This window comes from Chiloscyllium plagiosum, unplaced genomic scaffold, assembly GCF_037043375.1.
Source record: "Chiloscyllium plagiosum isolate Xiang-an unplaced genomic scaffold, Cpla_swu_hap1 HiC_scaffold_9, whole genome shotgun sequence".
In the NCBI taxonomy this organism is placed as follows: domain Eukaryota; kingdom Metazoa; phylum Chordata; class Chondrichthyes; order Orectolobiformes; family Hemiscylliidae; genus Chiloscyllium; species Chiloscyllium plagiosum.
Window position 1 is genome coordinate 64,934,737 of NW_028270147.1, and position 26,759 is coordinate 64,961,495.

General features: G+C 38.2%; 1 protein-coding gene across 3 annotated transcripts; it reads right to left on the minus strand.

Annotated features, from left to right (window-relative positions):
* Positions 1 to 1,056: 1,056 nt before the first annotated feature.
* prrx1b (paired related homeobox 1b) lies at positions 1,057 to 25,344 on the minus strand. Of its 3 annotated transcripts, XM_043699505.2 has the most exons (6): positions 23,591 to 25,344; positions 22,343 to 23,340; positions 17,836 to 18,011; positions 13,251 to 13,426; positions 5,639 to 5,742; positions 1,733 to 1,868 (listed from the first exon to the last, which is right to left on the minus strand). In XM_043699505.2, exons 2-5 carry the CDS (start codon positions 22,590 to 22,592, stop codon positions 5,670 to 5,672), a joined length of 675 nt encoding a protein of 224 aa, XP_043555440.1. In that variant the 5' UTR covers positions 22,593 to 23,340; positions 23,591 to 25,344; the 3' UTR covers positions 1,733 to 1,868; positions 5,639 to 5,669. The 3 variants fall into 3 exon arrangements, with proteins under 3 accessions (XP_043555439.1, XP_043555441.1, XP_043555440.1); XM_043699504.2 differs by lacking the exon at positions 5,639 to 5,742 and having other exon boundaries at positions 1,057 to 1,868; positions 23,591 to 25,334; XM_043699506.2 differs by lacking the exon at positions 5,639 to 5,742 and having other exon boundaries at positions 1,732 to 1,868; positions 13,237 to 13,426; positions 23,591 to 25,341.
* Between the last annotated feature and the right edge of the window lie 1,415 nt (positions 25,345 to 26,759).

Here is a 26,759-nt window from a genome sequence, read left to right on the forward strand (position 1 = left end):
TGACTGAGGTAAATAATGTAGAAAACACAAGCAGAAACTACTGGAGAAACTCAGCAGGTCTGGTAGTATTTGTGGGGAGAAAACAGGGTTAACGTTTCCAGTCAAGTGATCCTTCTTTAAAACAGGTCACTGAGCTGAAACGTTAACTCTGCCTCCTCTCCACAGATGCAGTCCGGTCTGCTAAGTTTCTCCAGCAATTCGTTTTTGTTTCAGATTTTCATCATCCGCAGTTCTTTTGTTTCAATATAGAATACAGGATAAGCTGTGCTGGATGACCTATTTCTGTTCAAAGGATTATGGGCATTTAAGCGGGCATTGGATAGGTATATGGAGGATAGTGGGTTAGTATAGGTTAGGTGGGCTTGGATCGGCGCAACATCGAGGGCCAAAGGGCCTGTACTGCGCTGTATTCTTCTATGTTCTATGTTCTATGATGAGCCTTCGGTTCAATTAAACCCACTTTCCCCACCTCCGATTCAAACCTTCTACAAACCACCTGAAAAAACTACATTGCCATCCAAATTCGTGTGGAGTGATGAGAGGCCATAAATTACTTAAGGGCATTGTTCTTATGGTTGGAGCATACCATAAGAACAATGGACCGTTTACACTTACTCCTAATTCCACTTTAATAACATCTCAATGTGCTGAAGTATAACTTCCCATTTCCTAGACTGCCAAGCTTCAGTTGAAATCACCCTGCAGTAAACCATGTGAGGAACGTTTGTAGAGCTAGTCTGGCTTTCTTTTAAATAGCCAAAGCGAAATTAGATTTGGGGTGCTTGCGCCCTGTGAGAGAGATGGGAAAGGATGCAGTATTGGAAAGTTGGCCCAGTTCATTTTGTATAATTGTCTTGATGACATACGCTGCAGAAATTTAGAAACTGGGCCATCAAAAAGCTAACAAGCAATTTCAGTCCAGCACATCAACTATACGTATAAAATCAAAACAGAAAGAAATGTCCCAGTGTACCTTGTCTGCTTGACTTGTGTATATAGCAATATTGTTTAAAAAAAAACAAATAATCTTAAAAAAGACCCGTTTGGCACCAACAATACTTTAGTAATAATTTATTGATGCATTTCTAGTCAGATATAAACCCACGTCTTTTGAGTGCTTGTTCCTTTATTGTACACAACAGAATCATTTTTCCTTTAAGAATCGGTAAAGGCTGTTACAGACGTAGAAAGAATAGGAAATCAGATTTGCCTTATTTCAAAAATAGTTTGGTCAACAAAAAGATTGCCTTATCAAGCTTGCCTCTATAGAAAAAAATGCATTGCTAACAATAATCTTGTCATGGGATACAAAATGTAAAATCTGTATAGAAACAATACAATATAACTTTAATACAACACAGTTGGAAAACTAATAAAAGCCCCTTTAAAACATACACACAACAAAAAAAAGTCTTGTAATTGGTCTAGCCAAAGTTTGACAATTGTGTCCCAGTATCTTAAATCCAGGGTGGAAAAGATTTTGACAAAACTGGAATATATACTTACTCTTATCTTTTATTAAAAATCCACAGGGATGAAACGCGTCAGCAATTCTGGCTCTATACAGGTCAAGTATTTGTGCGTGTCCTTGTTTTTATTTGCCTGTTGTATTGGGATATTTGTTGCTGTTTATAGCTTGTGTCTTTGTCCTTCCATGAGATATTTTGCTGATGCTGTCTGGTTGCAGGGAATTGAAGGACCCCTGATTGCTTTAGTCCATGAAAGGCGCTCAGTTTACGGTGGGCACCTGATTTCTTTGTAAGCTGTACTCTTTGGCCTTGAGACGAAGGTTTGCAATACTGTTGGCCATGTTCATTCCTTGAGTAGGGTTAGTGGTAGCACAAGAGGAGGAGTACGTGGCCATAGCACTGCGGGACAAACACAGGGATGTGAATTAGTCATCATACAAATTTTCTTTGGTAAGATTTTATTTTAAATATTTTGTACCTGTAATAAAACTTAAGTTTTTTTTACATTACTGGTGGTATTAGAAGCAAAATCAAGAGTCTGTCTTAAGAAAGTTTTCTATCAGGGTAAATAGAGAACATGTTAGGTTCAGGCAGGAAACAGTTACTCGTAAAACAAATACCACAGCTATTTTGTAAAATAGATCACCCATTCGCACTGGTTATTTTAATACTCTCCGCTCTCAGTAATGATTTGCTGGTCTAAAACATTTCACACGAGTAAACAAGCGTCTCAGTTTGCTGTGTAAAGCAATATGCCATTTGAACTGCAGTAACAATAAATCAACGATATGAAACAAACGATTCTTGGTGGGTGAATTATTTGGAATAGGCTCTACGGATATTCACACTGGCTTGAATCGCTTCTACTGCTGTTACATTGGGCTGGAGGGTGAAAAGAGTAGGCGGAAGCTAAGAATAAAACTGTAACAAGCGACCTATTAACAACTTCTTAGTTGGATCACGGTCTGATATGAAAAGAGCTCCAGAGAGTGAATTTTACAGTGCACCCTCAATATTTTGGGAGGGCTATGCAAGAGAAATCGTAGAACTCCTGGAGCAACAAAGGGATATAGGCCAAGGAGAAGCAAATATGATCCAGAAGTTTGCTCTGCATTTAACGGTTTCCTAATCTCAATGTAGAATCTGTGGTTGAGATAACTACCTATTGTTGTATCTAATTTTATAGGCTCCTAAATTTTTGAAATCTCATGCACACTCCCTCTAAGGCATTGTAGAACTAAATCACCAGGTACCACAACTTTTTGAACGTCGGGTGCTATCCGTTCAAAAGGGCAATTTCCGTTTGCTCTTCCTAATTGTTCTCCGTAACCTTTCACAGGTTGTCACCTACTAAGCCAGGAGCATGGCTTATTACTGAGGTTAGCATACGCCCGGTTCTTTGTCTCTCAAAGTTTGTATATGCAGAAGACCCCTGTTTGTAATTTTAAAATGTACCCCATTCCAGCTCAGAGTTTTATGACGAGGATAGGAGAAACTAGGAAAAATTTTGGAGTTCAGAGAAATACTATCCAACTGTGTGTGTTTTTATATAGATAGGCGATCTGTTCGTTTCAAGTTTTATTTTTGAAAATAAATTACAGCTGCTTTTTAGCATTTAACTTTTACTCCTAGGTAAATTCCACCGCAAACACCGACACTTGTTTATTGGCCACATAAGGTCATGTTGCATGCAGCGCTTTCAATAATTTAAAACACTAAGAAGGTCCCTGGAAGCCCATGCTCTCTCAGATCATATCCTGTGCTCTTACACAAGGATGGTTTTTGCACTTCAAAAAGGCTTCGCATGTTTATGACACTAACGACACGATACAAACGTTAAGGCTTACTGTTTGTCACACTCGGGTAAGGATGACGTTTTCTCTAACAAAACCCATTTGGAACAGTGAAATTATGCAGTTCACGGCATTAACTTTTACTTTAATTATTCGTTTTTTAATGCCAAGAACCCGCAGAAAATTTTACATTGTTACAGGCATTTTCTTTAGATTAATGTGAGCTTGCATTATTTAGTTATATTTTCGTCTCTTCGCTTCCGGCCTTAGACATATCTGCTCAAATTGCATTATAATATAGTTTAACGTTCACCATTCAGAGGCTACTAAAGAAATATTTAACTTAGTGAAGAGCTGACTGACCTGTCAGCATGTAAATAACATTAAAATTATAGTAGACTACATTCATATTTTAAATGTTATTGTTACTGTTTAAAATATAGCTTCCCATTGATTGCAGTTGAGCCTATATGAAGTACAAGTCATGCAAATTGAAGCCACTACCATATATAGATAGCTCTGCCTGAGTGAGACATAACCCAAGGCATAAACAATTGCTTGCATGAGGGGACATCTCTTTCTCATTACCAACTGTTTGTGCCTGTAGGGAGAGGCCACCTACAAACCAAAATTTAAATCATCAACAAATGACTAGTCAATGATATTACAGTTTGTATTGAAGAAATGGGGAAGAACTGATGTATCAATGTTGAAACTGTCATATTTTTAACATTGAAGAGGGCATATTTCAACACAACCAACCAATACAAATTAGAGACCTGATATATCAATTGACATGCATAGCTCCTACCTCACAGCACAGTTCAATATTTACATTATTTATGAATTACACAAGATGCTAGTAATTTACTACTTTCCCAGAAATAGCATTCATATTTTTGTCCTTATTCTTTCCCCTTTTCTTACTTAAAACTTTACCTTAAATTTGAATCAATATGCATCTATGATCCTTAACACAATTCATAAGCTACACAAATAAAATATTCATGGACAGGTCATTAGGTTGACTAACACTGTTCTGAATGACTCTCAGACATTTGAATGTTCAGAGGATCTTAAAATGTTTCATATGATATTTGACCCCACAGTGAGTTCCTGACCACAAATTCACTCCATTACTAGGACAGGCTATTTCACCATCACAACATCACCAGCTTCATCTCTGTCTCAGCGCATTTGGGGTTCAAGCCCCCATTCATCCCTCCATTACATCTAGACTTGATTATTGCAATGGGCTTCTGACCAGTCTTCCATATTCTGGTCTCCATAAACTTGAGGTCATCCAAAATTCTGTTAACTATTTTTTAGTCTGCATCCAGCCTTGTTCATCAAGTGTGTTCACTTAGTACCAGTCAAACAATACTCTGATTTTAAAATTGATTTCTCACCCCTCCCAATCTCTGTAGTCTTGTACTGTCCAATAAGATATCTCTCTTCTGCTGAGCGCCCCAAAATTTAACCACAAAAATTAATTCAATTCAATTTAACCAGCAACTGCCCTCTTTGGGTAGAATCTAAGCTCTAGAATTCCTTCTGTTCATGTATCTGCCCTCTAGCTCACTTTTTTCCTTTAAGATATACCTTAAAACCTATCTATTTGACTGAGCAACACAATTTTCAGCTCTGATCTCCAGCATCTGCAATCCTCACTTTCTCCTGAACTTTTGGTCATCTGACCTTAAATCCACTTATGTGGTTTGATATCATATTTTGTTCTTTAAAGTACCTGCTGAGCAACTTGGGACATTTTATTACATTAAAGGTGCTGTAAATTGTACGCTGATGATGGCGATCAGATAGTAAAAATATCATGAATAAATTTCAGTTGAATGTCATGAAGGAAAACAGACCTTACAAAACATTTTAAATTCAAAAATTCAATTTTTTCCAGTTAAGAGCCTACTTTAGCTGTTACAATTAAAATATCCTGTCGTCAACAATGGAGTATGATATATATCACCCATCTGGCAATGATATTCCTTATGCCTTTTCTTGTAGTACCATATTTTTGTTCTCAATAGTTACGTCCCTTAAAGTTGAGTAAATACTTTTGTTTTATTTTCTTAGAGATAGCTGTGAGAAGCAAAAACAAAAATCCACATACGAGAAAAATAAAGATTCATTTTGTGTATAATTAAACATATGTGTATGAGTGGGAAAGAGAGAGAAAAAAGCAAACTCAAGGGCAAACAGAATTGTAGCATATGTTTTAGTCCCTGCTAACAAATGCTCCATGACAAATCTGAGCTACAGCTCTTATATAATAAGTGATGTACATTGCTTGAGTGTTACTGATCAGTGCTATTTATATCTAGGCATATGGGTACATTGTATATTAATGTGATTGATACATACCCATTGTGTACAGAGGAATTGTGGATGGGACTTATGGAGTCCAATAGGATGTACGGCCAAAGAGACTAGCAGTAGGGTAAGGTTGATCCTCAAGTGTATAGAGTCTGTTTAGAAAGGTTGTGCACAGAAAATGTGGAAATTACCCTTGATGTATTGATTATTGATAAGGTTCTATTGACATCAGATTATTGACATAGCAATCATTCCAAATGAATAAAGTAAATTTCAAGTGAATAAATACATTTCAGATTGTGTTGCATAAAGTCAACATTAAAACAAAGTGCTTGTGTATGCATGCATGTTGTATGTGTTGTGTGCATGTGTTTTAATTATCAACATAAATCATTAGCCCACACGTTATGTAGCTTAATTAAATTTGTAAAGATTTAAAATCTATAAAGTCTGCAGTTTTACTAGATAACTTGCACTATGCCACGGATGCTGGGATAACCCTGCCACCAATGCATTTAAGAAACACTCTGACTAGAAACAGAAGAAATATAAAACCTGCATGTGAGAATTACTGATAAGCATGCAGGCAGGACAAAGCTTATTGACATTGAATTGCCTGAGAACAAATCAATGTTCCCAATGGCGATGACAATGGAAGTGAAAATAATAGTGAGCAATAGTAATAGATTATTACTTTGCATGCTATTTCATATATCACACAGTCCTTATAAAAAAAATTATATATATATATTAATAAGTGTACTGAAATCAAGTTGTATATCGAGTGTTGTGCATGAATAAAATGCATCCTGCACTAAGAGATCATTTATACAGGAACATTTCCATTTTTAGGACTGTGCTAATGAACTGGTGGGTAAAAACAAATTCTGTTTTGTAACACCAAGCAATAAAAATGAGAAAGTCACAATCCATCCCTGGACTGTGCTCATACAATTAACAGTGAGACATCAGTGGCAATGAAACCTGTGGCCTCAGCATCTCCAGGCTTCTGAGGGAGAAATTTGCGAATGTTCCACACACTAATCACTATCACTACCTAAATGTCAGTTGCTGTTGTTGTGGTAGGTATTTACTAATTATTGCTGCAAATTATGTATGTTTGAGAATCAAACAAAGACAAAATCGAACTTGGCTGTGATGATTTTTACAATTAGATTTTATGCCCAACATTAACTATGTTGGTTCACCTATGATTAACAATTATTTGGGTGAAATATTGGAGGTAGCACAAGTTGATGGAAGTGTTTAAGGAAAGTATAATGTAATAATTAGAAAAGAAAAGGAAAACAAACAAGGATAACATAAAATATATCAATTCAGACATGATGTTTTCTCAGAACTTTGGCATAAAAATTTGAGTTTACAATTTTTCTCATGGTAGCTATATATTCACACCATATGGATAGGGGTTAGATTGGGGGACAGTGTTTTGTTCAAAAGGAGAGAAACTGTAATCTACTGTTTCATTCATTCAGCAGCTGACTGGTGAAACATGGTGTGGAAGTAGTTCTCCAGTGTTCTTGTTTGTCAGGGATCATGGTTCATAGGGCCCATGTGAGAAAAGAAATCATAAAACAAAGTACAGAAAAAAATGGAGAAAGTTAGCTGCAGAGTAGATGGAGTGGAATGAATAAATAAAAATACAAACCCATTCGCTTTTATGGTACACTTAGTGGAATAGAATGACTACTATCTACTGTCGAGGAGTAAGTGAGGACTGCAGATGCTGGAGATCAGAGCTGAAAATGTGTTGCTGGAAAAGTGCAGCAGGTCAGGCAGCATCCAAGGAGCAGGAGAATCGACGTTTCGGGCATAAGCCCTTCTTCAGGAATGAGGAAAGTGTGCCCAGCAGGCTAAGATAAAAGGTAGGGAAGAGGGACTTGGGGGAGGGGCGTTGGAAATGCAATAGGTACTATCTACTGTCACCTATGTCTCACATAGGGAACAACAATGGATTAGCTAAGGTGAACCATGAAAAATATCCATTTTATTGAGTCTAACCTTAGGAAAGCAAACAGATTTACTCTGGCATTACAGCAGAGTCAGGAAACTTCACAATTCACTGAAGCCAAAATAAAAGAAAATCCTTGATTTTCTCACTATGGACACAAAATTTATTCTCTCTCTCCCAGTTCATACTCATGACACTAATGGCAAAATTATCATTGGTAGAAATTGTTGACAGAAATGTGAACTGTAAAATAAGTCTCACTAGTAGAGGTGGTGGCCAGGCTGATTAGTGAATAATACTAATGTGGAAAATAGCCATGGATAGGCTGGGCATATAAATAATCTCTTGCAGACAAATTGTTAGATAATATTTGAAATTGGATCTGAAACAATGATTGCTTCCCATTGATTGGGAGATGGATTATTAGAAAGTTGCATTAATTAGGTTAAATCACCAAAAAGCTCATATTCCAAAACACCACCAAATTTGAAATGAACAGAAGAGAAAACAGAATAAATCTAGAAGTACAGGTTAGAAAATGCTGAACTTTGAAGCATATTGATTGTAAGAAAAGAAAACTGAAGGAGGCAAGCATTTTCACAAGTCAATTTCTAGGTGTTTGTAAATTAGATGAAAACTGAGAACAAACAAGATATATATACAAGGATTGTATGAATTGCATAAGTCTATATAAAAAGATCAGTAATGACATATGAACAATGATTATACACAATGAAATCCCATTCCCAGGACAGATAGCATATGTTCAGGATTAGGGATGTGGGGCTTTGGTCTGGTCTGGAAGTTTATATATTAAGTATTAATGGACTGGAATGTAAACTGTTTACATATAAATGACTGATGAATAATTATTTAAAATTAATTTTGTCAGATTAATTATCATTGTGATTTTACCCACAAAGCATGTTTTTCCATCACTCGGTTACTATGTAGTTTCAAAGCTATAGTATCAGAGGTGTAGAAGATGTTGACTGCCTTGACTCACACAGATATGACACATCACTGAAAAATTCAAGTAGAGAAAGGGAAAAAATAAAAAGACACTTTATATCTCAATCAAAGAAAATTAATTAATTAACCATTAAGTAGGAATGTTTCTTTGGCAATGCTGTTCACAGCAATGACCTCCCAATTCATAAAAATATTTCTGACTGAGTTTGGTAATTAGAATCATTGGTTTTCACAAAATGTGACAGATATTAGAACCAAACAATTTTGAGAATGCTTAATCATACTAAGCAAATTGTATTCGTAGATGCATGATTAATGTAGTACACTTAAAAAGGACAATTTTCTGCTTTATAGCTTGGCTAGACAAATTGGTAGTGATCTATGTAATATCTATCCACAATGGATCATCATTTACTGAAGTACTGTCTGGGATATGAAGAGAAATATGGCTTTCAGTCAGGGATGATTTCTGTTCTAATTCACATGTAAAGTGGGAGAAAATATTTAATGTGTGTATTGCAAGATTCTGTTTTTTAAGTGTACTAAATATTATATAATGGTCAGCAGCTTTGCTAATTAAATTTTGAAGATAGTACATTATTTTGTTTGCTTTGATAAATTTCATAACCTATATATTCGATCACAAAAATATCACTTTTCAACCTGGGTTAAACTACCTTTCTCTTGCACATTTCAACTCCGTTGCTTGTTCAGTAGACTTTCTTATTCTGTGTAAAATATTCAAATTTAGTAAAATATTGAAATAAAGCTTGCTCTACTGTATTTCACATTATACCATAGCCTAGAAATAATACATATTTAATAGTGAATGTCCCTATCAAACTGCAGCTCTAAATTATCATAGATAGAAATACTATAAGGAAGATCTGGCAATTTGACCCTTGAGCTTCCTAATGGCTGTCAGATGCAAAATGTTTTGCATAGAGCTCTTCTCGTGATATCTTGGTATCTCAATTCAGGAAAATAAGTGTAAGAAGTATTGTGACTGTATCAAGGCCTCTGAAATGATGTGGTCACTTTCTTGTAGTTTCATGATGTTGTATTCGATATCTCTAAACAAAATGTCTGTCTCCTTGCTGTCCTTTACTGATTACTTTAAAGCATAAACCATAGCAAAGAACAGGAGAGTGAGACATTTTATTTAAATATGGAAATTTTTAGAATTAAGTGACAATCCCCTTTGAAAAACAATATTTATTCTAAATCTTCATTAACTTTAAATTATGAATACTGACAAAAGGGTAAAGGACATGAAGTTTAAATAAAATTGAAATATATTTACTATAACTAAAGCAAGATATTAAAAAGATTAGATATAATTTAAACAATGAATCTGATCCAGTTCTAAATTGCAATATTCCATAACAATACTTCTATTGCCTTCTATTTATATGGAACTATGACTGCTATGAGGAACACGGTTGGGAAGGATCTCTTTACTGAATCCACTAATTAGCAAAGGGCAAACTATTTTAACAAGTAGCAGCTGGTCCTTGGCCAACATGAGATGAACCATCAAAAAGTTAACCACCTAATTACAGAATCTAATTACAACTGAAAAGACCTCTAGGAATTGGGATGTGTAATTAATAGCCAGTAATGATTGTTTTAAATGCAGTCTCTTGGATGTTTTAAATAATAAAAGTAGAAAAGTAATGCATCCACAAACTGTCCCAGTTTATTTACACTAATTTAACATAGTATGAGGGCTATAGTAATAAGCTGGAACTATGGAAAAGCAAGGGAAACTGTTCTGAGATTTGGAATGCTATTCAATTTTTACCTCAGAAAGTGTTGCAAAAGCTCAGATAACATGGTTTAACATAAAATAAAATGTACAACTTGTATTTAAATGGTACTTTTCACAAGTCCCAGACATTTCAAATCTTTGTGCAGCCAGTGTTGGTAGAAACACAATAGCCAATTTGCGCACAGCAAACTCCCATAAACAGCTATAAGATAATGATTAGAGGTGTTGATCGAGGGATAAATATTGGCCAGGGCACCTGGGATGATTCCCTGCTCTTCTCTGAAATAGTGCCTTTGGATCTTTTATGTCTACTTGAGTAGACTCTTATCCAAAAGATGATGCCTCCCACAATACCACACCAGAGTATCAGCCTTAATTTTGTCTGAAGTCAGTATTAAATTCAGAATCTTGTAACTCAAAGACAAATCTACCAACTAAGGCACAGCTGATACACAAAAAATTTAAGGGTGATTTGTTTTTGATTTAAGTATGACTTTGGGTGAACATTTATGGTATCCTAAACATTTATTCTTAAATAAAGTTGTTTTTAGGATCGACTGAATTTCACGAAAGCCAAATCCTCATATTGGAACTAACCATGAGTGTGAATTCAAAATACATTTGCCTTATAAATAGTCAGTGTCCCCTACAGAATATTTCAGTGCTCCACTTATCTTCAGCTATACAGATGGTGCATTATAAAAGCAGAAAACACAGTGGAAATAATTTATTAAATTGTCAATATTGGAGATGAGTTAATGGCTGTAATTTGAAAGTAATATTCCAGTAAATTCTATAATTTTATACGGTAAAGGTAGAGTCACCGTAGAGCTGCTCTCCCATTCGATAGAGACGCCTGGGTGTCAATTTAATGCCTCAGGCATGGGGAGACGTTGAGAAGGGGAGTGCTTCATGGTAATTTCAGCCTATGTAGGAATTGAATCTCTGCTGTTGGTATCACTTTCATCACAATCCAAACATCCAGCCAAGTGAGCCAAGAGTGGGTGGTGATATAGTGGTCATGTTACTGGACTAATAATCCAGAGATCCAGGCGAATGTTCTGGGGACATGGCTTTGCATCCCATTAGGGCAGAAAGGGTAATGTAAATTCAATAAAAAATAAAGAATTAAAAGTCTGATGGGGACCATGTAACAATTGTCACAAAAAATCATCTGTTTCATAAATGTCCTTTAGTGAAGGATATCTGCCATCCTTCCCTGGTCTGGCCCACATGTAACTCCAGACAATAGCAATGTAGTTGGCTGTTAACTGACCTTTGAAATGGCCGAGCAAGCCACTCAGTTCAAGGCTAGTTAGGGATAGGCAATAAATGTTGGCTTGGCTATCGATACCCACATCCCATGCATAAATTTAAAAAAATTTCAATCTTGCCTTAAGGGCACACAAAGAGAGAGGAGGCCAGCCTCTACCTGCCTCTACCACCCTCTCAGGGAGCACATTATACTTATGCCCTCTGATCTTAGACACGTCTACCACGGGGAAATAATTCTCACAATATATTCTGTCTACACCCCTCATAATTTTGTCTACCTCAATAAGATAATCCCTCCTGTGCTTCACACACACTCTAGCCCACAAAGAGCACAGAGCTGTACATCTCTACAACTCTATGACTCTAAGTATTGAGACCGATCATGTACTGACGATACATGATCCTTTCAATCTGTTGACTAATGATTTAGCGTCTGGATATCGCCTGTGGGTGCTCACTAGTGCCATGCCCATGTGGAAACTCAACCCATGCCGATTTCATCTTCTGGTTACTACAAAGAGCCCACTTTATTTTCTCTTTTTCAAAACTCTAAAGCTATGATTGTGCTTTATTATCCTACCATTATAGATTGTCATTTTTCATTGATGTTTTGCTGCCAATAGGTATAGCTACTGACACTCCAACTGTCCACTACAAATACTATCCATCTGAAATGAATAAATTACTTTAACTATCTGGTTGCCTACGGACAAGTCCAGCTAGATAAAAAGAAAATGACACAGGTACAGTTCTTTGTTATTTTAGATTTGTTCAAACACTCCAGTATTGAGGCCTCAATACTTGCACATGGCAATAGGACTTCATGTTCTTGGGGAAGTAGTTGTATTGGGTTTGAACCTATTTGGGGATGCTGTGGATTTCACATGCTGGAGTTTCTTGCTAAATCTTCTCAATAGTGTGAACAGGTGAAAACCTAAATGCGCAGGATTGCTTCTCAACCTGTATTTAGATGACACTGCCAAATCACACCAAAGTCATCGAAATCACTGCAATTGTTCTAAGAACCCGTACAATTTATTAGGTAACCATCACCAGGCAGGAGGTCAAGGTTATTATCTTACTTTGGAATTCTAATTATGCTAATTAAACCAATAATATTTTGCTCAACTTGTATCAGCCAGATCTCAATTACATTTTGTCCAATTATTCATGCCCCTGTTTTTCCACTGTAACAAGACAATTTGCATTTATACAACACCTCTCAGATTTACTGATGTACCAAAAAGGCTCACTACCACTGTGCTATTGGAACACCGTCACTGTTATAATGTCGGTAAATGTGAAATTTAATGATACTTCTCTCACATATCCATTATTCTGCATCTATCACTATTTTAAAGATTACATTTGTATCAAGGATTAACCAAAGGGATAGGTCAGGACAAGTAGAGGTGAATTTATTGTCATTATGGCTTTTGTACTTCCCTCCGAGCCAGTTAATTTGGGCTTCTTGAGTTTAAATCCAGATTTGCACAGTCCCCTGTAGCATTGTATGAGATTGTAGATAACATTATCTATGAAATTATGTTAGAATAGTTAACTTTGCGCCTTGGAGAATACAATGAGGAGGAAATTGTTGTATCTATGTTGTGGCAAATTTGCCTTCACTGCAGTTAAAGATGACATTTGTATTACCAATAAGAGATTACCCATATGGAGATGTCGTTCCCCAGGACAGGTAATCCTGGGCTCTGGGTGCTGGGCGCGGAGCCATGGGCTGCTCCACCGCCTCCCCGCTGTATGATTTGAGGATAGAGGCATTTTTACTGGCCAACAGGGCTCTTTCATTCCGTCGGAATTTTGCTCTTCTGTTCTGAAACCAAACCTGAGAGAGAAGTGAGAATGAATAATAAATACAGAACATTTAATCTTCCCTCTAAACTTATTAGCTTCTTCCTAATATAATTAGGATGCTATGTAGCAACATCCAAAGCACAAGACTCATTTGGTTATAATTATTTTTAATCAAGTTTTTCAACATGTTATGATTACCTCCAAAGTAGGAGGTGGAGTTTGAACAAAGTCCTTATTTTGCCACTGCACTCTATATTGTTGAAATATTGTGTTAAATACCAAGTTAAAACAAAATATTTGTAGTGGACTAATGTTCAAATTAGGACTGTCATCAGGAGAAATTATACCACTGACAGAATCTCCAAAGAAGTCCCATTATGTGACATGAAATTTCCACTTATTAACAACTTCAAAACTGATCCTTTTGGATTAGATTTTGATTTGTAGTGGTGGATTCAATGTTAAAGTGAACGTCCAAGTTGAAATACAGAAGTATTGCAATATGACCAACCACAACTTCTATCAATGTTGTCATGATCCCACCAAAATAGCAAGAACCTACACTTTGAATTCTTAGATTTAATAGAAATGAAAATAATCTGGACTTTTATTGATTAAGCTGTAAAATTATGGACAGTCTTCCTTCCTTGGTTTAGTAATTTACACATGTGTAGATTCGACTGAATTAGGTTCCACAAATAAACAGATTCAAAGTTAATCACAGATGTTAAACTGAGGTTCAACATCTACTAAAGTTCATTTGGAAGAAAATGTTCATTTGGAAGACATACAATCTACAAGACTTTCTCGGTAGTGCACGGTTAAACCAGTTCCTTTATTGATCACTTTCACTAATGATTTGTTACATGGTAGTAATGTATTACCCACTCAGAAAAGGAACTTTATAAGCATTCCTTTCACAACTAGGGAGAGAGTCATGTGGCAAGATGGATGTCATGTCTGTGATAAGACTGAAAGGCCACGTATTAATACTTGAACAATGATATTCTTGGACTTTAAAATAATAAATTTTGTGGCATTTTTTGTACAAATTGTGATTCTAATCATGGGCCCTCCTGGATCTGTGCGACATATTTGATTGGATAACTGAGTGAAAAGTTGTCACCTAATAACTTGTATTTTGTGGTAGTGTAATATACAGTAATCTCTATGTTCTTCTGTGAACCACCTGATAACAAAGCTCAATAAATAAACTGATATAATCCAATTTCTTCAATATGCAAAGCCATTATGACACATTCTGGGCTTGATGAGTAGTTTTCTTTCCAATTTAAAAAAAAATAAACTGCAGGTTCATAGCTCCTTGAACGTGGAATCGCAGGTAGATAGGATAGTGAAGATGGCGTTTGGTATGCTTTCTTTTATTGGTCAGAGTATTGAGTACAGGAGTTGGGAGGTCATGTTGCGGCTGTACAGGACATTGGTTAGGCCACTGTTGGAATATTGCATGCAGTTCTGGTCTCCTTCCTATCGGAAAGATGTTGTGAAACTTGAAAAGGTTCAGAAAAGATTTACAAGGATGTTGCCAGGGTTGGAGGATCTGAGCTACAGGGAGAGGCTGAACAGGCTGGTGCTGTTTTCCCTGGAGCGTCGGAGGCTGAGGTGTGACCTTATAGAGGTTTACAAAATTATATGGGGCATGGATAGGATAAATAGACAAAGTCTTTTCCCTGGGGTCGAGGAGTCCAGAACTAGAGGGCATAGGTTTAGGGTGAGAGGAGAAAGATATAAAAGAGACCTAAGGGGCAACTTTTTCACGCAGAGGGGGTACGTGTATGGAATGAGCTGCCAGAGGATGTGGTGGAGGCTGGTACAATTGCAACATTTAAATGGCATTTGGATGGGTATATGAATAGGAAGAGTTTGGAAGAATATGGGCCGGGTGCTGGCAGGTGGGACTAAATTGGGTTGGGATATCTGGTCGGCATGGACGGGTTGGACTGAAGGGTCTGTTTCCATGCTGTACATCTCTATGACTTTATGTGGAGAGTTAACTGTGCATATAAATGATAGTTTATTTTCAATTTTTCATAATTTTCTGATTCCTGTCAATATACAATAAGTCAAATCAGTACATTGTCAACTGCAATGGGGCACAGAATTGGAAGGTTCTGGCATTTTGAAATTACAATATAAAGTTTAGTCCCCATTAAGGTCTTAATGGCTTTGCCAGACTAAACTCAATATCATGAACAAATAATGTCATGTGTCACAAAATTTTCTGGTGCCATGGAAATGTGTTGAAGTGCTTCCTGTACAATGGAAATGATAGTGTACAGTACAAGTAGATGAAACGGTATTTATTATAGTTTTCCAGTTTGTCTGAAGATACAGAGATAGCCTGGGGTCAGATAACATTCTACTAAAGATTCTGATGAAAGGTCACAGACCTGAAATGCCAATTTTTCGTATTCTTCAGATGTTGGTTGATCTGCTAAGCACATCCAAAGTTTTCTGCTTCTCTTTCAAATTCCCAGTATCCCTAGTGTTTTGTTACTGTTTTCTACCAAAAGATGTTCTTTGGATTCCTCCCACCTATTTGATATGGCAACAATCACTTGTGCCAAAAACCTGCTGATTGCCTTTTTGCAAAATAAATTCTGTCTAAATACTTGTCAGTCATACTGTGGAACTTGGTGTGGCCTTCCAAAGAACATAATATAGTTAACTATAGCGGTGGAATTGGACCATAGGCAATGGGTAGAGTGTTTCTTGCTTTGTTGTTTTGATTCACGTAGAATCTTTTCCCATGTGGCTTGGAGGCTAGCTCTCAATTTGAAGGTTCCCATTGTTCCAGGGATGACTCTCCCCTCATAGTTTTCTTACATCAACACAATTAATTAGTGGAGAAGCACCTCCAGTGCAGCTAGAAACTTTCATATTTAATTGTCTTCTCGCTGACCCTAAACAAATAGTTACTCGCTCCTACTTACTTTGCATGTTCCTATGTGATGTGCTTGTGTTACATGTACTGTCTGTGTACTGCATACATTCGACTCTAGTATGTTGCATTTTCTGTTCATACGCCATACATATTCCATATATGGGTAGTATATTTTGGTGAAATGTAAGGAAAATTGGTGAAAATGTTTCAAGTTTCAATGATATCCGCATAGCTCGATATTTAACAGTTTGGAGTTCACTTTCTGCTGCTCATGTGTATAATAAATTGCGATGTGGCGTAAAGTTGGCGACTTCTGTTTCATGAGGATTCGGGGTGACTGAGTAGCTTCTCCACCCACCCTGGGCTACAGCTTTTGGGAAACTGTCACAGCGTTATTGCGTGACACCATGGTGTGCTACTTCGACTACACGAAGGGAAACATGAAGTAAATAAAAAAGGTTCGCATTAATAATCCTGTGAAAAAGTAAATTGGCCAATCGATGGAAAAAAGCACATGAATCGGACATTTGCAGTGTCCGATTTAATGGGTCTGAAACGTGGCCTTTATGATGAAGTCGCCACAACTTTTACAATTTATATTTGAGTTGGCCGGCACTTTTCTTTGGTCTTGGGTTCCGCTTGAAGCCATCACGGTTTTAAATCGAACACTAAAGCAGAAAATATGCGTCAATTACCAGGTTTAATGAACTCGTACCCACAGGCACAATTATCTCAGTCGGAAAAATGCTGGTCAACATTGTGCAACCAGGTTCAGACAGCAGGGGGTGATCTGTCCTGAAATAAGATAACGCAGTATATAGGCGAAAGGAAGCATACATAACTTTTATTCCTACAATTAAGACTTTTTGCTTTTTTCATGTTTCCTCGAAACATTTCTGTCATCTTTCGGGCTCCAGTCAATACCCGAACAATTGAGATAACTGGATATCTAGTTCCAATCACTCTGATGCTGAACCCACTCTCCAGAAGATAATATTTTTCAATTAACAGCTCGACCGAGATCTACCACTACTTATTAGTAACATACGATTTCAAAAAGCGGCAATAGCATGTAACATTGGAATTGTTCTCATTATGAGTAGAGAATGCGAGATTAACTTTGTCAAGGAAATTATGAATACCAATCTTTATTGGTCCTTGTAGGCTTTAAATTAAAATTATAAACAAATTATGTGTAGAGGGGTTTGCAAAGATATTTGTGTTCAGAGAAATGAATTACAAATTTCTATAATATTGAAGGTAAATAATAAAGCAGCGAGTACCTGAGTTAGGTCTTAAAATAACATTTCGAGTTTCTTGATTTATTTGACTGAAAGCCGAGAGTTGGACAAAGTTGCTTGGCGCTTAGCTACAAGCGCAAAACACTTGGAGCAATAGGCGCTACAACGACGCAATATTTTTGAATGGTTTGTTAGCAGTGAAAGACTGTGAAAACAACTCTTTACCCCATTACCCATGTTCCAATGAATTATATCAAATGGCGAGAGCCATTATTCGGAATAAAATAAAACTACCTGGACCCTAGCCTCGGTGAGATTGACCCTTCTGGCCAGATCTTCGCGAACGAAAGCATCCGGATAGTGCGTCCTCTCGAAGACTCTCTCCAGAGCCTGCAGTTGGCTGCTGTTGAAGGTGGTCCTGTTCCTCCTCTGCTTCCGTTTCTTCTTCTGCTCTGTGTTTATTTTATCACCTACACTCCATAAAAACAATTACATGCACCGTTTAATCAGTTAGCACATGGAAAATTAAAAGAGACAAAAGTTTTACTCGAAGTACAGGGGACCTTAAAAGACTTTCCATTTGTGTACCACCGCAACTGGATTTTCGAGACTCAGTTTCGCAGTTGATAAGCACACGGATGATTTTGGGATAGTGTAGGGGGACGAGATGAGAATAGTACACAGGTCGACGCAACATCGAGGGCCGAAGGGCCTGTTCTGTGCTGTATTGTTCTATGTTATCCGGGCAACCGTGCCCCAGTTGAAGTCAATCGCCACCACTGCGCTAATCAAAGATTAGAGACTGTCCTTCATTCTAACTTTTAAAACAGATTGGAGAGAGGGCTGTGGAGATAACAATTCAGGTTCCCTTGTCCCACAGAAAAATATAATTTCGATTTGCGTACTTAAGAGCTGAGATATGACTTGTCTGAAAAGCTGCTCACTTTCAATGAAGGACAAATGCCGAGATAAAACAAACTGGCACTGCTCTCCTAGCATTTATTTATGAAACGAAGCACACTTGTTTAGGTATCCTATGAGTTTTTAGCATTCTTGAGATATGAGAGGGAATCATTATCAGATGACTCTTTCCTGTTACTTACTGAGCCCTTTTGGAACAGCATTCGTTTATAAATCACAACTGGGTCATAAAATAGAGCCTCCATTCTCTTATGTTTTCCCAACCTTATTACTTTCCTGAATGCCTGGGGCTACATCATTTCATTAAGAGAATACTCCATTTGTTTTATCTGTAATTCCCAATTCCAAAGCAGTGCCTTAGCTTTGATTGATGCGAAGATTAAACCGTACTGAGCATCAATATTGTCCGAAGTTTTACCGGTTCCCTGAGCTATAACTGGAACTGAAGCCACGACAGGGAACTTCCTAGCACAGGAAACTTGCATGGGGATTAGAGAAATATTTGGCTAATTTTTTTTTGCCCATTAAATGGTTTCTTGCTCGACCACTAAGCTGAAATGAAATGGCTACCCCTCACTGGAAATTACGATTCGCCACAAATTCGCCAAGCGATTCCAGAATAGGGATGATTTGCCAATGGCCTGCCAACATAAGGAATACGCAGTGTCGTTTAACGATGGATGCAAGTTCCATAATGCATGGATCAACGAGATGTCATAACAGATCTGTGTTCCAACTGCCACCCATACATGGTGAATGTTTGACATGGTAACCCTTTAAGGGTAACCCCTTATTCTAACAGTCAATGTGGTGAGTGTTGTTTAAGAGTTTAGTTAGCTTGCACGATGGGCGTATACTAGATATTATTTGAAGAAATTGACTATTGGGTAACATTGTCTGAAGACCTGTCGGGTTGGGTGCGCGGTGTATTTAGGCCGTGTAAATCTGCGATGGACAGTGTGTTATCCGCCTCCTCCCAGCTTAGAATCTGTTTTACAATGTTGTTACATTATGTTGAACTTTTTTTAAATCTTGTGCACAAAACCTCCTCGTTTTCTTCATGCTAATGTGTAAGTTGTGATCTCCTTGGCGGCTACATTGCAGCAGTCCAGTGTCGGGAGTGATTCAGCACGAACGTGGTTCAGACCAGCCTCCAGCCATTCACAATCTCGGTATAAATCCACTGGAGACCTACCAACCTATACCAAAATGATCCTTTTTGTCTAACATATGAAATAATTATTTACAGCTGGAACTGATAATTAAGGTTGTAAGTCAGGTTAATAAATAACATATTTTCTTGATATAAACAAATTACAAACGCTCTGCCTCTTACAGACACAAATCGGAATGTTTGCTTCCTCGCAGAGGAAGCAAAATCAGCCCAGGAGAAAGGTTTTGGAAAAGTGCTGCTGCTGGTCGGAATGTCACTCAAACATGTCTGCGCCTTCTGCATCATTTATGTACTGTCAGTTCTCCTCAACAAAGATCAACTTTGAGCAACTTACACGCTAGGATTGTTCACTACATATTGTACAAATAAAAGGCCATCCCTCTTCGCCAATAGAAGAATGCAAAGCAATCGATGATTCTGATGGTCTTGAGACTGATGTCACGTCGTTTCGATTCTATTCAGATTTCATTCTGCATTTGCGGACGAATCAATCTCCCACTATCGGCCTTTGATGCCGTAAGTGATCAAGTATGTGAAAGTGTAAATTGAATCATTAGGTATATGAGAAAAAGAACGAAAAACTCCCTGGCTTGTGTTCTCTCGGGAGTGACATCGGCTAGTGGGACAAAGTGAGGTTAAATCGAAGATCAACTATCCTGCATCATTTCCTCAAATTGCCTTCTGAGGGGTTGGTTTAAAGTTGGTGGTTAATTGTGTGAAATCCGTTGTTTTAAATTGCTGGACAGTGGATGAATCTAGGCCTCTAACCTAGAAATTCTTATTGGGAACATCGGGCCTTCAGCTGAAAACAGATTTTAACTTGGTAGTCCAGACTGCCTTCCTCTCATGCAATAACCTCCTAGGTTAATAACCGGTCCTATGAAACTTATTACTGATACAAAATGCCCTTAACCATCAAAATGTTTCATAATTAGGTAGTTAAAATGTAGTGGAGAACTATAAACTATAAACTGTTTGTAGACATTTCCCGGGGCCTTCTCCAGAACGCTAAGCTAGTTCTGTTGCTCGGGGCAGATTCTCAGACCAGAGGATCAAGGCAGATCTCCGGTCAGGGGCACATTGCCGGCGCCGATCCACATCTGCTGTGCTGTCAGAGAGATGTAAAGGGGGTGGGGGCCAATGAATTTAGGCTGAACTGGCTCCTTAAGCCGTATCTAATGGTCAGTAGAGGTCTCTGGAGGAAAAGAAAGAGAGCAAGGCACGCTCTGAACACCTCACATCAATCAGGCATAGCATCAAACTCACTCTGATGCATGGACAGTCGGAAAACTTCTAACAATCTTTATCTTAACAGCATCGGGATGAAAGGAACTGAGAAATTTACACGCTTGCCCTTATCTTTTATTAGCAAACTGGTGCCAGCACTAAAATAAGGCCTAATTGAAATGTTTCTTCTAAAGAAAGACATTGAAAATCAACACGTTGAAATAAAATTCTGTTCAAGGTTAAATTTTGTATCAACTGACATGGTTTTCCCAAGCGTATACCAAAGCCTGCGTGTATATGTTATGGAAGATGCAGATTTCAAATAATTTCTTGTATCCATGCACACAATCTTAGACTCATCATTCAGGTTAAATGGACTAACCTTAAAGAAAAGGCTAGAAATTCAAGTTAAACTACAGTTAATAATTGTTCTACTTCCAAAATTGATAAAAATCAGACGTTTGGTGCAAGGGAAACGGTTGGGTTTTGGCCGGCGTGTTGCCGTGGATAATTAGAAGTAAATGTTTCCTTAGCGTTACATGCTAGGCATGATTCATTGAAAACAAAGATGTCGTCTTTTATCGCTGGTGCATGACAAATCAATTTATCAAACTAATCAGATTAGCTGTCATTACCAGTGTGTTGTCTGTGGGGACACTTAAAGCAGTTTTGTCAAATTCAATCGTCCACTTATAATCCCTACACATGTTCTGAGAGAATGAACTATCAAGTGCAATGTGTTCCTGCTAATGGAAGGCGATACAGCACATTGCTGAATAATGCACTCCTACACTCGCTCAATTAGCCGTGAATTAGCTCCCTGATTTTTTCAAAGCAATGCGTTTAACGTTACTATCCATACGTACATGTCCTTGAAAAGGTTTCCATTGAAGTGATGGTCTAGCTCTGTAGCCTCTCCAGTATTCACATTGTGCTGTAACATTATTGTCTGAAAATACTTGACTTCCCGACCCTGGCGACTGTATGTGTCTTGTATGTCTCCTTCACATTTTTCAACATATCGGCACTTGTTGATTTCCTTATGAAATACTATTTATTAGACCTCACCATACATTAGGCGAACAGTACTCGATCTTGGTGCGAGTGAACATTCTCCACCACATCTCTCAGATGTGAACTTTGCGTGAAGCTATGTTACATTGGGGAAGTTTTTTTAATTTCAAAAATATACTTAAAGGGAAGCGAAATGTGGGCTCTCTTGCTAATAAAGGTGAGATTCTGTATCGCCAACTTTTAAATTGTTCTACACGTCTTCCCCCCAAACTCTTAGCTCCAGCTGCCTCCCAACAGTCGCTTCGGGACTCTGCCAAGCGGTATCTCCACGTTCGGTAATATCAAACGGTTCCATGACATTTACACGCACGTGTTAATGCGATGATCCCTCTTTGCGCTACAGTGATAATCCCGTTAATTACCCCTTGTCCCCTACTGTATTTCTTTCTTTTTGTTCACACTTACTTTCTTGTTGTGGAGTGTCACTGCCGCTGGTCACCGCCGGGGACTCGACCAGTTTCCTTCCCGCCTCACTCACACTCTCGTCGGCTTGCTGGAGGTTCATCTCCCCCACTTCTTCCAGATCCAGCAGGTGACTCACCGTGAAATTCTTTTTAGACTGTAAATTGTCCATGTTGGCAGTGATAGTGTTCTCCAAGCGACTGGGTACAGAGGACGTTTGCCTGTCCATTACATGAGGATAACTGGAGGTCATGGCTTAGATGTTTAAAAAAAATCTTTTATTTTAAAACAAAAAATGTAGGTGCAAATTCTCACAACCTTCCGAGACTCGACGCCCTTCGTCTCCAGTTTAGGCCAATGTTGTCAGAAAAGAGAACTCCACGCACTTGAACCGGACGCCGGGAAACTCAAAACGTATTTTTTTAAGTTAGAAAATGAGCAAACTTCCCTTATAGAGAGCTGTTCCGACGCCCATGTAACAGCAGCACATAGCCAACTTCAGAGGAACTTGAAGAAAAGTTGTCCTTCCTTCTCCTTGACTCACATAGGTGACATCAGTTTAGAAAGAATGATGTTTTGCAGATGTACATGCAGCTTTCTCAACTTACTCTGTTTTCAAAAGGAGACACACATACAGGAGGGGGAAAAGTTTTTTTGCTGGAAGACTCGAGGCGGGAGGAACTCTGAAGTGAGCTGTACTTCTCCTCCTTGCTGAGTAAAAAAAAGGCCTTTCTGGCACTTCAAAAGCCAGCAGAGTGCCGTCCAGGGATTGTTTTGCGCCGAATAAATTAAAATTGGCGACCCCAGGGAGACGAGATTCTGCTCATACGCGCCTGTAATTACGTGGCAAAGCCCCTGTGTTCTGTGCCTCTGACGTTCTACAGACCCCTCTCCATCACAGCACTCCCACCACTTTGATTAGAGCGGGCAAATGAAACCTTTGCTCTCTTGTAATCTGCCCTGGGATCCCTTTGTATTTCGTAATAAGACGTAATTATCATCTGAAAAATATATAAAAAAGAAACTGACAGCCAGAAAAATACATCAAAGAGCGAGCTTGTTTATCCCGTCAAGTCAGACAGACTTGCTTTGCATTGCGGTTAAATAACTAATTTGCATGTTTTATACCAATCGCTGTGCACTTCTCCCCTCCCCCCCCACAAAAAAAAAATCCGCTTTCCCGGTCGCTTACTGCTATAAGTAGTTCCTTGCTTCAGGCAAAATAAAATATTACAAGGGCCGTGTACTCACCTACACGAGCAGCGCCAAATCAACGTGAAGTGGCGAGTAAAAGGCTAATCCGATGACCCTAACTTTCATTTCGGAACTGTTTGAAGATCTAAAAACCGAGCCCGTTATGTTGGCCGTGTGCGAACCGCCGGCGTCTCTAGGTATTCGCAGCGCGCTGTGGGTTCAGGCGATACACTGCCATTACTGGAGCCTGTCTGTGTGGAAGCAGCCCGGCGAGTTTTTTTTTCTCTCTGCTTTTGTTTCACTTTTATAACTGGACGTACAGAACGCAACAGCGACCAGAGAGACACGGATAAGAAGGGGGAGGGGAGAACGCCGAAGCTTTCAGGGAAAGGCAGTTTTATTTTTAGGTTGACCACTTTCTCTGTGCTTTTAAAAAGCATTGCAAAGCAATGTATGAATTTAAAGATTCAGTTGGAATTCATCTCTTTTGTCATTTTTATTAAAACTTGAGTTAAATATCTGAGAGAATCGGGATGAAGTCATTTTTTTCAATGGTCTGCACTCATTACAAAGATTGCGTGAGGCTTCTGAAACAGGGCTCAACGGGAGTGGAGGGGAGCCCATGTGTGGAAATGGCAGGAGTCTGGACTCCACGCTGCAATAGACATCCCATTACTTTGCAGCGGCCTGATATGGGAAAAGAACACTTGATGCCATCAAAGAGATCCATATTGAAACCAGATGTGAGCCTCTCGGTTCTTTCCATGCATTTAATTAAGGCAACTGAGACGGAGTAGACTTTTTTTTTCATCATTAGTTTCCCTCCAGACCCTTTCCTCAGATTTGGGCGGCCGGTACGGTGCCAGTGCAACATGTCTGTCTTTTTCATCTACAAATATCATTGAGTTGAGACTTCTATCAACATCTGTTTGGAGAAAGCTTTTCAACCCCCTCCCTCCTCTCCCCATTATTTGCTATAGTCGAACTCATAGACGCGGAAGGAAACGTCAAATGAACTCGCCAGGAAGTTTATTAACCTGATATTGTACGCTTTCTAATTGCTCTTCCAACGGGCGTGCGTGTTTATTTTTCAAATCGCGTTAAAACCTTTATTTTGAAGAAACTTGCCAGATGTCATAAAGCCCTGTTCCTAGTTCGGCTGGCGTCGGAGGCTTCATAGAACCGGTTAAAGCACCACAGTCCAAAGATTTGTCGACACCCACCACCCGTCTTCCCGCTCCTTGTTCTCCACACCCCCCACCCCTCAAAAAATCACATCTGGTCCACCAAGCTCGATACATTTCGAATAGTCATACTGATTTTATTTTTGAATTAATGTATAATCAATGCAGAGTCCCATTTAATAAAGATGCTCCAAGGACAAAAGTTACCATTTACTACCAACTTGAAGGACATTTCGGAAAGGCGGGCATTTAAAATGTGTTTTTGCATCATTGACGGGATTTATCTGAGTACTGTTTAATGTGCAATGCCCAATAAGATTAGAGTCAAACTATTTTAGCAAAGCGCCAGCCTCAAGTCCCTCGCCCCTTTTTTCCGCGTTGTTAAAGGAAAGATGAAAGCGTACATGTTGCTAACTGGTCAGAATAATCAAGTTCTTCACTCGAATTTCTCCAGGTTGTATCGCCGTTGATAGTTTTGTTCCATATTCATTTTTTTCTCTGTCAAATGCTTCTAATTATGGCAAAGGTATATAAACGTTCCGCAAATTCTGGAGATCTGAAACCAAAACATCCAATCTATTTATCGATCCAATTCATTGCCAAGCATCCATTGCAGTCAGAACATATTTGTGATCGATTGTTCATTTCGTTCATTCTTCAGATGGTTGAAAATTAACCAATGAAACAATACCGTTCAATTCCAGACTCACTTTATTTGGGGTCTGCTGATCTTTTCTGGGGGAGCGGATGTTGCAAAAGGGCTTTCTGACTTCCATAAAACGCGGATTTCGTCCGTCCCCTCTCCTAAAGAAAAGTGGATGAGGAATGGATATATTTACTAGCACCATTAATTCCTTCCCTCATAATAATGACTATGCTGGGATCGTTCATTCATAATGTATTGTTTCGTTGTCAAAGCTATTGGATAAATTGAAAGAGGCAGTGTTTTATATTTACCAAAGGATATTGGGATATAAATTCAAACCGAGGACATTCCTCGTGTGATATTGTCAGCGTGGGGAGGTGCGTGGGTTAAAATTTCAGATGTCTGTTCTGTGCACCTGACACCCAAAAATCTAGTACTCAGCAAAGTAAAAAATAATACGCCCCGTTTCTCATGGATATGACACTATTACCACAATATGAAAATATTAAGAGCTGCGTCAGTGCTATAAGCCAAATAATGTCCAGAATTAATAAATAGACCGTACCTAGAGCACTGCCATCCGGGACTGATTAAATTATCAAACATCTCTGTGGGTACACTAGGAAAGCGACCTTTTCATAAATGAGAAGAATTGATTATACTTCTCAATCACATTTCAATGAGTTTAATTTCAATGTTGTTGGCAAATTATATTAAAAAACCCCAAATCATTTCAACATTAAGATAGAAACCGCAACCTAGCATAAACTACCCTGGTGGGGTTCATATTTTTTTCCGTTTACCATTGTGAGATGACGGTTAATATAGTTTTCTTTGCCAAAGTGCAGAGAATAATTTGAAGCAAAGATGTAATGCTCAGCGTGCGCTAGTATAATAAAGCCTTTTTTTTTACCTTCTGATTTGACAGCACACCTCACAGAAGGGCGAAGCAACAATAGTAATGATTATGTTGAGAATAGAGATGTCTCAGAAACAGTGTACATATAAGTAGGTATACTTATTACAATGCTCAATTTTAAAAATACAATGATAGAGATGTGTAAAATTGTGTGGTTTGTATAAAGGAAGCTGGCATGTTATTAAACTGTAGCAATTGATGATCTTTGACTGAATCCTGTCAGTTCCATCACTTATAATGTACCACACTACCTAATAGAAATTGGCGTGATCTTTGTAATTTGTTGGAAACTTTTGCCAGTGTCAAATCCAGAAACTGAAAGGACATTTTCTGGTCTTCAAGTATGGTCTAAATTAGGTATATATTTTTAATATGAGGATATACCGCTGATTAGCGTTGCATTCACAGGTTTTGAGTTAGTTCTGTGCTACATGTATACAAATCTACAAATGCTGCAGCATAATCATACAATTACTA

Excerpts from the sequence above, each read along its gene's own strand:
- prrx1b (XM_043699504.2), bottom strand. The coding sequence starts at position 22,592 with ATGACCTCCAGTTATCCTCATGTAATGGACAGGCAAACGTCCTCTGTA. Across the intron at positions 13,427-17,835 it reads TCACCGAGGCTAGGGTCCAG|GTTTGGTTTCAGAACAGAAG; the intron begins GTAGTTTTATTT and ends CTTCTCTCTCAG. Across the intron at positions 1,869-13,250 it reads GGAACGACATCTCCATATGG|TGCTATGGCCACGTACTCCT; the intron begins GTAATCTCTTAT and ends TTTGTCCCGCAG.